The sequence below is a fragment of the Chelon labrosus genome (genome assembly GCF_963514085.1).
Source record: "Chelon labrosus genome assembly, chromosome: 6".
Taxonomy (NCBI): Eukaryota; Metazoa; Chordata; class Actinopteri; order Mugiliformes; family Mugilidae; genus Chelon; species Chelon labrosus.
The window spans coordinates 6,379,594-6,391,234 of record NC_140342.1 but is presented as its reverse complement, the minus strand read 5'-3'; the positions used below and the strand labels follow the sequence as shown (position 1 = coordinate 6,391,234).

At 43.1% G+C, this 11,641-nt stretch overlaps 1 protein-coding gene across 1 annotated transcript; it reads right to left on the bottom strand.

Moving 5' to 3' along the window:
- Nucleotides 1-66: 66 nt before the first annotated feature.
- prmt5 (protein arginine methyltransferase 5) lies at nt 67-11,354 on the bottom strand. Its single transcript, XM_084547398.1, has 16 exons — nt 11,124-11,354; nt 10,703-10,821; nt 9,673-9,758; nt 9,377-9,511; nt 9,186-9,298; nt 9,006-9,055; nt 8,737-8,900; nt 8,464-8,625; nt 8,294-8,371; nt 7,313-7,371; nt 6,971-7,093; nt 2,456-2,631; nt 2,098-2,301; nt 1,904-2,014; nt 1,753-1,817; nt 67-1,673 (listed from the first exon to the last, which is right to left on the bottom strand). Exons 1-16 carry the CDS (start codon nt 11,219-11,221, stop codon nt 1,521-1,523), a joined length of 1,896 nt encoding a protein of 631 aa, XP_084403524.1. The 5' UTR covers nt 11,222-11,354; the 3' UTR covers nt 67-1,520.
- Between the last annotated feature and the right edge of the window lie 287 nt (nt 11,355-11,641).

Here is an 11,641-nt window from a genome sequence, read left to right as displayed (position 1 = left end):
GCCACTGTAGGATCCTCCATTGAAAAAAAATTTAAAATAATAAAGCCTATACTACCTGATGAAAGACAACGTGCAGCCTCAACAACTGATTCAAATAGTGAAGTTAAGCTTTAGATAGTTATATAGGCTTCAATTATATTTTATTTATTAAATTGTTTAATTAGAAATAAATAAAACTTGGAGTAGTGTTAAATATGCAGAGGGCGTGTTATACATCGTCAAATAAGTAGCCCTATTACCAAACACTAATAAGTCAGATTATGGCAAAAAATAGTTGTGTAAATGTAATGCTCTGTTACATGGATGACTATACCATTTATCACCATGCTGTTTTTTGCATGTTAGAATAGCATACATGACATTTAAATCCTCCTGTGGCCCCAGCTGTTTGTCTCTCTCGGGCAGCTGCAGCCAGTGATATGCACAAAGCAGTGCATGCTGCGTGATAAGACCTGACGGGGTGTGTTTAGGCACTTACACTTGTAGACTCCATGTAATGGTAAAGACAGAGACAGGGAGGATATAGAATACATGACTATCAGGTGGTGGAGTTACATTGATTGAGCAGAATGAGTATCAGCTGTGCTTTTGTAGCATCTCAGAGGTGAATTGGTTGCTACAGTTGCACTGATGCAGTCGAGGCTTTAGTTTTTAATTTAGGACTCACAGGTTTGCGAGTATCACCTACCCGGATAACACAGGTATAAGACTTGGAGCAATGGATTTCTACTTACACCAAAATAACGTTACATAGGACACCTGCCAGTTGCACCTCTTAGATCTACCATTAGGTTCACCTGTGACCCAGCAGATCATCTGAGGGTGACACCTGCTGGATAAATCACCTTCATACAGCTTTCTTTTAATTAAATTATTCTCTTGCCACCATTCTATTTTATACACACATTTAACCATCATTTACAGTCCATTGAAAAATCTTGCAGAGCTGATGGAGAATATTACAGTGTCTTTATTGACATGGTTCAAACATACAGAAACGAAAAGGTACGAATAGACAGCCCCAAACAACATAGTATGTGACCTGAAAAAAGTAGCCTCCGAAAATCTTGTGTTGGGGAGTACGGTGTGTTGTCATTACACAAGTATGGAATGTGTGTTTGATAAGGCATAGGTCCAGTAGGGATAGAGTGTGTGTATATCTGCAACACCTGATCCAAACTGTAAGGGGGGGGGGGGAAACTTAAAAAAAATAAAGCATGAGGAACCAGTGGTAAGGTGTTTGATGTCAATGAACCGACTTCACAGCATAATTCACTGTGTACAGGTGATATTCTGTGCCTGTTCAAACAGAAACACAAACACAAATTTGGTTTATCCAATCAGCCTGGCAGACTCAGAAGTGCCCACCACCAGACTGCACTGACTTCAAGGGAACACCACTTAAGTCCAGGTTTTAACTTTGTGTACAAAAACTGTCAGATCACCCCCACTCCACCTCCAACAGACTCTTTGAGAAACATGAGTGAACTCCTGTTGACGGGTGTACTCATGTGTCATCTTCACAGACCGATGGTGTAGGAACGGCCAGCAGGGTTGTGGATGGCAGAGCAGGAGGGCTCGGTCACAGCCCATTCATACCAGACCTTCTTCCCATTGTTGCAGCGCCAGAATCTCACTGTCACATCATCACCTCGGGATATGGAGATGGGTTGCTATTGGAGACAAGGCAAAAGACCATTAATCTGAAATTTGGACTTGTGCATTTTACCGAGTAAAGATTGTGAGACTTACTTTGAGGGGGAAAAGGATGGGGAACCAGGAGAACATTCCGGGTGAATGTGTATCTGGTTTTATACCTGCCACACAGAGAGAGAATTGAAAAGTTAATATTTAGACTTTAACCTGTGCACAACATGACTTCCTCTTTATTCAAATTACTTACTGAGTGTGACATCTTTATACAGTGTTGTCTCGAAGTAGCCCGCAAAGCCATGGAGCACTGAGTTGCAACCAACTGAGAATCTGAGGCACTGATACCGGTTGTTGTTCATATCTGAAAAGAGGAGAAAAAACCTGGTGAACACATTCAAAATGGATCATGTTCCAATATATGGTGTACATATTTATTCTGTCTACCTGTTGTAGGGTGTGTGAAGGTGAAGCACGGCTTTGGCTCAGCCAACTGGTGGAAGTTATGGAGGCGCACTACGTAGGGCGTCTCAAAATGGCACTCAGGGTCCTTGTCACGTTCCCGACACCCACGGACTTCGTTGTAAAGCTTGGAGGAGGACAGAGGAGCAAGGAAGGACGTGTAGGAACAGGGGATGCTCACTCCACCATCTAAGGTTGATGTGAAACATACAAAAGAGAAAGTGATGTGAGATTCAAGGAAGCATGGAAGCTAATGGAGGATAATAAATTGTTTCTACATGGTGTTATGGCAGCTCTGCAGCTACAGTGTTTCCATGTGGGATTTTCTTTTAAAAACAAGCACCTTTGAGAAAGTGCTGCGCTCCATCTAAGCACTCTGGGGAGAGTTCATTGTCACCAAAGGATCCAAGCAGCTCGCTGACAATGATGTCAGCTTTCTCTGGTGCTGCCCACTCACGCATGTCACATGACACCACTGTCACCTGATCACCCCACTCCTCAAAGCGCCAGTTCTCTAGTCTGAAAAACACACACCAACAACATTCAGTAAGTTTCAGGTTTCACTTCATTCAACTCAGAAAAAAAGCTATAAAACTAAATGTAATGTCTGAAAACTTCAAATAGGTTACAAATGTGCAACCGTGTGACTTTAGAATAGACTCCTAATTCCACTTCACATGTTTTGTAGCAGTAGTTAACACTAGAAGTCCCAGAGAGCAGCCATTTGGCTTTTCTACCTATAAAACCCAGAGGGCAGCCGATCGGCTGGAAGGCTTTTAGCTAATATCCTAAATCACCTGTGAACCCTCCTTTGGTTATGTAAACGAGGCAATCACTGGGGCACCACAGGAGGGGACATGCTGAGCCACTTCAAGGAAACTTGTGGGGAGGGGAGGGGGAGTGGGCCCAGAGAGCTTATGGGGGACGGGGTTGGTACACAGAGCAGTGTTCACTTCTAACCTGGCAACACCTTGGCTGCGTTCAGACTGCAGACGGATCTGATTCAAATCTGATTCCTTCTCATATCCGATTTTTAGGGCTGACTGTTCACACTGCCTTTAGCAAGTGTCCAAATCGGATATGGTTCTGTTCAGACTGGGCCACATTCTTCACCGGTCTGATAGGTTGCTGTAGCAACGAGCGGAAGCGTCATTCAGCACGTGTATTTGTCAGACGTTATATAATTGCGACAGCGACAAGCAAAACAACAACAAACAACACATGGATGTACGTCACGTCAGTGTAAAGATTTATAAGGCATGCAGTTTCTTCCTCTGTCCAAGGCGAATTGTTTTCAAAGTCCTCCTCCATTGTGATAGCTGTAATATCACTGTCCGTGGCCGTAACGTGGCTCCTCCACAACGGAAATAGGCATCCAGTCTGGCGCATTGGTTCTGGCCTGGCGTCGCGTAAGTGACGTCACGGACAGTCAAAACCCATCTGAGTGTTGGGAGCTGTTCAGACTGAGACGCATCTGTCCATATCCGATACGAATGCGATATGAAACTACCTCTGGATGTGGTTTGCAACCGTTTGGCAAAAATCGGATTTCATGTGATCTGTCACTGTTCAGACTTCAAAATCGAGATCCGATTCAAATCTGAATGGGCTAAAAATCGGATTTTGGCTGGCAGTCTGAACGCAGCCCTTGAGACAGAAACTGGTTCATCCCAAAGACAAAACACCTTGACATAAAATGGGGGAGGGGGGAATCAGAGAGGAGCAGGATTGCTGGGGGTTTGGAGGCCAGAGTGTGTGGGGGAGGGAGGCACACCTGAGGGCTGTGAACTCATTTGCTCTGTCCGGGCTGCTAGTGACTGTCTTTCTTTCACCAGTTTCACCAGGTGGCAGCCTGGGCAGAACAAATGAGCTGAATCAAAATGTAATATATATGTAGAAGGATGTAGAAGTTATCAGGACCCTACAACACTGGGCTTCCAACATCCCCACCAGACACATAGGAAAAGTAAAAGAACAGAACCACATAAAAAAAGCACTCAAAATCTGTGGTTATCCCAACTGGGCCTTCATGATATTTACACATATTTACAAATAATAATTAAAAAAAATGCATTATCAGGATACAGTGTTAGAGAGTGGAAGTGAGTGAGACTTAGACTTAGACTTAAAACTTTATTGATCCCTTTGGGGTGACTCCCTCAGGGAAATTTGAGTTTTCTGCAGCAGCAAGCACGCAGAGCAGTTTGCAGACAAACAACAGCAGTGGTTTGCAAATAGTTATAGAAAAAGTGATTGAATAATAAAATGGTGAACATTAAATAATGAACGGTGAACTTCCTTTGAGTGGGATTAAAATAAGCTGTAGTAAAACTCTAGTAGGGAAAAATAAACAGTAAGTAACAGTAAGCTCGGGTGGGGACTGACCGGACAGAGACGGGCGAAAGATGGCACAGTGTAGTGTGAAGAACAGGTGGGGACAAGTCTCCATTTCACCCCTCCATCTCCATACGACGCAGATGGAGAGCCAACGGCTAAGGCCAGGAGGTCCATCTTGAGTCTTCTTCAGAGCTTCCTGTGTTTTATCACTCTGGAAATGCTTGGTTCCATTCGAGACTGTACTGTTGAACACACACAGCAAACGGAGCATGTGGACTGGTTCATGGCCCTCCTTGAACTAATGGCATTTATTGCTATTGTCATCTTGCGGGGGCTGACCAAGGTTCCATCACTGCGTGACTGCTGGTCAGCAAACCTGGGAAACCCCCAGATCATTGCAACTATGTCCCGAAATCGTTTCCAAGACATCATGCGACACCTACGCTTTGATGACAAGGACACCCGCAGTGAGCGAGCAAAGACAGATAAGTTTGCTGCAATTTCCGGTGTGTGGGGATCGTTTGTCACCAACTGCATCACATCCTACAACCCTGGTCGACACATCACCATTGATGAACAGCTTTTCCCGTCAAAGACTCGCGACAAAACCTGACAAGTTTGGGATCAAGTTTTGGGTGGCTTGTGACTTGAAATCCAAATACATCTGCAATGTCCTCCCATATCTTGGAAAGGACCCCAGTCATCCCAGTGGGGAGAGACTGTCCGAGAATGTAGTTATGAGGCTGATGGAACCATTCCTGGACAAGGGCAGAAATGTAACCACGGACAATTTCTTTACATCGCTGTCACTTGCACAATGACTGCTTAGCCGGAAAACCACCATTATCGGCACAGTCAACAGGATTCGGCGAGAAATTCCACAATCAACAAGACAGAGGGACCGCGATGAATTCACCACTCAGGTATTTTCAACCACTGGTGCCACGCTGATGGTGTATGCGCCCAAACGGAAGAAGACAGTCTACATTCTCAGCAGCATACACAGCGTGGTTCAGACTGAGAATACCACCAAAAGGAAGCCAAACACTGTCACCCTTTACAACACCACAAAGTGCGGCGTTGATGTGATGGACCAGATGGTGCGGGAGTACACTGTCCGCACAGGAACACGGCGCTGGCCAGTCGCTGTGTTCTATAACATGATTGATATGGCAGCACTGAATGCATATGTGCTCTATCAAGCATGCACCGGGAGGCATGCAGAAAGGAGATGGCTTGGCAGTGCTAGCATTGTGCGTGATTATTGAAATGTACTCACCTCACTCACTGTTACTTACTGTTTATTTTTCCCTACTAGAGTTTTACTACAGCTTATTTTAATCCCACTCAAAGGAAGTTCACCGTTCATTAATGTTCACCATTTTATTATTCAATCACTTTTTCTATAACTATTTGCAAACCACTGCTGTTGTTTGTCTGCAAACTGCTCTGTGTGCTTGCTGCTGCAGAAAACTCAAATTTCCCTGAGGGAGTCACCCCAAAGGGATCAATAAAGTTTTAAGTCTAAGTCTAAGTCTCACTCACTTCCACTCTCTAACACTGTATCCTGATAATGCATTTTTTTTATTATTATTTGTAAATATGTGTAAATATCATGAAGGCCCAGTTGGGATAACCACAGATTTTGAGTGCTTTTTTGATGTGGTTCTGTTCTTTTACTTTTCCTATGTGTCTGGTGGGGATGTTGGAAGCCCAGTGTTGTAGGGTCCTGATAACTTCTACATCCTTCTACATATATTACATTTTGATTCAGCTCATTTGTTCTGCCCAGGCTGCCACCTGGTGAAACTGGTGAAAGACAGACAGTCACTAGCAGCCCGGACAGAGCAAATGAGTTCACAGCCCTCAGGTGTGCCTCCCTCCCCCACACACTCTGGCCTCCAAACCCCCAGCAATCCTGCTCCTCTCTGATTCCCCCCCTCCCCCATTTTATGTCAAGGTGTTTTGTCTTTGGGATGAACCAGTTTCTGTCTCAAGGTGTTGCCAGGTTAGAAGTGAACAGCCACCCTCTCCCCCATAAACTCTCTGGGCCCACTCCCCCTCCCCTCCCCACGGGTTTCCTTGAAGTGGCTCAGCATGTCCCCTCCTGTGGTGCCCCAGTGATTGCCTCGTTTACATAACTAAAGGAGGGTTCACAGGTGATTAGGATATTAGCTAAAAGCCTTCCAGCCGATCGGCTGCCCTCTGGGTTTTATAGGTAGAGCAAAAAATGCTGGGACTTCTAGTGTTAAATGTCATTTGGGACCACAAACAAAAAATCTGTCTAATATACAGTACATTTTCTCTATTCTTTTGGTTCATCAACTTTGGTGATATGTAAGTGGTTCAAATTCACACCTACGACACAGTAAGTAAACACACTTCTTGAATCCACCTTTCATTACAGTCCCCTGAGACATCCTCATCCAGCCACATTCAGTTGGTCAAATTGGTGACATGCAATTAAAATTTTATGAGTGTACCTCTACCATACAGACATGCAGCTTGGTATTCTACTTACGTGATTACAGCATTAGGATTTTTCTCCACAGCGTACACCCTCAGCTTCCTGTCTGCCTGTCTGGCAGCACGCAGGGAGGCATTGACCAGGGGACCCCTACCTGCTCCCAACACCATCAACACCCTGTGTAAAACAGACACAACTTTAAACAGGACTGCCATTTAATGACTGTTACAACCTTTGGTAACTTTTTAAAAGTATGTTACCCTGTTCTCATACAAGATGTGTTTCTATGAAGGGTAATGTCAATGGAGAAATGTGCTGGTTTCAAAATATTATCTCAGGGTATGAATCATAATATACAGATCAAAGTCTAACTCTTGTTTGGGTCCAGATACTCACTGAACATTAGTGTCTTTCTGCTCCTCTGGAACTCTGTCTAGTAGACACTTGTATACAGCCTGCACAGAAAGACAAAAACACTTGTGTCAATGTATTTTTCATTTGCAACACTGGCATTTCTCCAACCTTAAATCCACACAAGTGAAAACTGCCTTGTCCATAAAAGCTTCCGCTTCAGTTACAAATAAAACATTCACTAGACAGCAGATAAAAGAACTGTGAGCTCCGTATGGAGTGAGGCCAAACGGCTACACAGACATTTTTATATCGTCTTGTCTACCATCAAATCACTGGATGTTTTTGTTGATAAAAAAAAAGCACACAATGAGTACAAATTCAGTTTATCCAGCAACCTGAACATTAACTTAGACATAGTGTGATCTTCATTCTTATCAAGGGTCTACGACGGAATTAAAAAACGCTGACTCAATCATAAAGACAATTGTTGGGAGAAGTTGCAGCTAACTACTTGACAAAGGTGCCTTCAGGTTTCAAGGAAAATTAATGGAACAGACATGTTTGTTTGAGATGCTTAATGAGATAATGTGCTATATGTAATTTAAGAGGATGTGCATGGGCATAGTTGAAGTGCACTCCTGCAGCCAGTTAAGAAAATACAGAACTGTTCAATGAATGAGCACAATTCAGGCAAACTCTGTTGGAATCTGCACAGACAGAGCTGCAGATATGACTGGAAGTGATTCTGATTATGAAGGGTTGCAAAAACATGTGCCCAACATCCACTTAAATGGTATGATGCTACTGACCAATAAACTGGATTAGAGACCCCAGTTTTTCTGGTCACCATCTCCCCTTCTTCTTGGGTAAAAATTAAGAACCTAGCCCAATGAAAACATTTTGTTTGCAGGACTACTGGACAACAGATTTCTCTCTGTGCGTGCTCCACTTAATTGCTGTGGTTTTCCAATACTTTACAAACATTCCTAAAGTTGCAGGTCTTACTGTGTCTTATGATTTTACCTGTTGGTACTGTGAATACTTAATAGGATCCTTCTCAAACACTTCATACGTCTGTGACTCCAAGTTGTCCATGAGGGGCTAAAGAAAGGAAACCAGAGAAAACTCTTAAAACTTGATCATCAGAAAGGTAAAAACTTCGAGCACCAATGTCTGAGTGAGCACTTCCTCACCTGCAGAGGTGACTGCAGGTAGTCTTCATAGCCCTTGGCAAAGAGCTCATAGGCATTGGGTGCAGGCCTGTTCTGATTGAGGTATTCCAGGTACTGCAGGTATGATCGGAAGTCCTTCTCAGTGTGACGGCTGGTGCCTGTGAAGATGAACTGGGCTTCCAACTAAGAAGAGAGGTTGTGGTCAATAAAATAACTTTTCTGCATTTGGATGTTTTTTAAAAAAATCAGTGGAGTCAAACAAGTTGCAATAATAATTATTATCTTTATTATTACCTTGAAAAGACGGAAGATTATTCTCTGATGGGCTTTTGACAAAACAGGGAAGCCTTTCTTATTAGTTAGGAAGATGCTGGTGGGGAGTATAGCTGCTTTGATTGGTTCCCCAAGCCATTTATCAATCACAGCATCCGATGGCATGTCTGCTCCAACTTCAATAGCTTCAGGGGTACAAAAAGCACATTTTCAGTAGCAGGCAGGACTGTGATTATTTCTTAATGCACTGATTTTTCCCCAGGTGGTTGCTTTCTACTGTGCTCTCTCACCTAGACAGATCCTCTTGTTGTAATCACAAAGGGTTCTAAATGAGTGCCACCTGAAAAAAAGAAGACGACAAAGAAGTACGTAAACAAAACAAGTCACGATTTTAAAGGAAATCAATAACAACCGTTTTAGCATGCAGACAGCACTCGGCTGCTGAGGAAGTGGACTGGCAAGAAACTTACCAGCTCCAGGTCTTCTCATCAATGCTTGTGTCATCAATACAAGCAGCCGGTTCATTCTCAATCAGATCTTCCCGCATGTCCTCCGATGCCATCAGCGGAACACGTATCCAGAACTAATCAACAGAGGACAACAGCGGTTAAGTGATGCCATCTACACAGGTTTATTGGGTTCCCATTGCAGTGCGTCTTACATTTGAAGTGTGGTGTCCAGTGTGGATGTGGTTTAGCAGCAGTCGGGCTAGATTGGCATTACGGGAGCCCTTAAGAGGGATCATGAAGACAGGCAGACCCAGGTAGGCCGAAAAGTTTAGCTCTTGTGCCAGAGCCTGGAGGGAAACACAGAACAATGGAAAGACGGATCAAGATGCATGGTGAGGAGAGACTGGACGAGTTCACCTATGCACTAATATCACAGAACCTTAACCAGCAACATAAGCGACAGCCTCAAATAAAACATCAAAGATTTTGTCCAAAGTGAAGAACTTACGGCCTCCGAGTTTCTGCGCTCTGTCTCGATTTCTGAATCGGCGTCGATCCATGAAGAGAGCTTCCCAACTATGAGAGTGTTCCAGTCTAGAGAAAGCATAACGTCATATGAGAATCCCTTCTGAATACCTCAAGTCATTAAACAAATCAGTCGCAACATCCATGTGCTATACGGACCCTACAGTTTGCAAACTAAGCGTGAAAAAGACTTTAACCAAGGATTTTTTCATTATATGTTAAATCTGATCTGGTAGCACATTAGATAATCCTGCAATTAATTAACAATAAATAATTAACTATAATTTTATTTTCAACACTGATATTTGAAAACCAGTGATAGGTGTTCAGTTTATGTCAAAACAGCGTCAGAAAGGTGGTAATTCAAACGGATGACCATTTTGGAGGATGTAGCTTGTGGTGCTGTTAAAGTGGACTGAATCTCACACTAAAGTGTTTCTGTTATTTAGCCTAGTCCTTCATTTTCACCAATGAACTTGCAAGTGAGTGTACAGTACATAACAGGGAAAAAAGGGAAATAAGTGCAGATTCTGATCTGTTGAACTGGTTTCACCAAATACATGGAAATGTAGTAAGTGATCCATGCATAATGAGAAGAACATATTCAGAAAGATAAATTATAACGAATACACATTATAAAGTGTTCCATAATACACAGCACATTAGTGTCAGTATGATGTGGTACTGTATAGCAAGGTGCTGATCTTATTTTTCATTCATTATATTGGTTAAGTACAACATGTTGAAGATGTTTGTGAACAGGAACCTGACTTAAATAATGTTAGGAAGTTAGTCAGAGTTGTTCAACAAGATCCTCTGCATCCAAGAGAACCACCTTTCATGTAATTTAACTCTTGAGGTAATATGAGCAATCTCTTCATTTATATCTGTATCTACCTTATAAGGCCTGTTATCAAGGATACAGTAAGCCCTTTTCTGGAGAGAGTCTATATTTACTATATTAACGACACCCACCCGATATGAAAGAAGATACCTAAAATGGGAACACTAACCTCTGCCACACAGCAGCAGATCTGAGCGGGTATGGGCACCGGCTCGAGATTTAGCGGGCTCCAACTCAAACTCCCTCCTGAACCTCGGATGGAACAGGGGCATGCACAGGAAGTCAAACCTGGACACCAGAGAGACAAAAAGCAGATTAATTCACGTTTATATGATTTGTTATGTCAACCAGAAGCGAAACATAGCCATGTTTTCTCCAGACGGTTCACAAGTATTGTACAGTGTGGCCTGTACGAGCATCAGAAACACTTCACGTCTGTGTCAAGCATCGCTGTGATTGGGCACGTGCTGGTAATTCACCGGCTAGCTTAGCGAGCATCACGCACTGACATGCTAGCAAACCAGCGAGTCCCCGTCGTACGGTCATTTCACCGAAAAAAAACAACGAGCACAGTTTGGCATTTTTCTCACCCAAGTTTGGCGACTGCAGCTAATGTGTCAGCTATCTCCGGTACACAATTTAAATCTCTCCCGCAGGACACTCTGCCCCCCGTACTGACGGACGCCATGATTCCAGCCGACTGAATGGAGCGACTGGGACCATGTTGCTCTGGCTTTCGTTGAAACTGACGCCATCTTGGATCTGCAAGGACGCACTCTCATTTCGTTCAAAGTGTTTTAGAGCCGAAATGGATTCGAACACTAGGCCAGTTGCATTCTCGTGAATTACCGCGATAATTGTCCATTAATGGTTTTTCAGTTTATGAAGTTGACAATTGTAGTTTGGATGTAGACGTCTATTTTTGGTTTCCCAACAGAGATGTTTTGCAAGACAAAAAGTCTACTGTCAGAATAATAAAAAATAATAAATACAAAACGTTACAAAAATTATTCATTCTTCTATTTCTCATTGGTTGTAGCGGTTCATAATGATCTGTGTCATATTTTAGGCATTTTTACAGTTTGGAAAGCACGTTTGTCAGTGAGGA

Coding starts and splice junctions, on each gene's coding strand:
- prmt5 (XM_084547398.1), bottom strand. CDS start 11,221: ATGGCGTCCGTCAGTACGGGGGGCAGAGTGTCCTGCGGGAGAGATTTA. Junction 9,512..9,672: donor AGCGCAGAAACTCGGAGGCC/GTAAGTTCTTCA, acceptor GTTTCCCTCCAG/GCTCTGGCACAAGAGCTAAA. Junction 2,632..6,970: donor AATCCTAATGCTGTAATCAC/GTAAGTAGAATA, acceptor TGTGTTTTTCAG/ACTAGAGAACTGGCGCTTTG.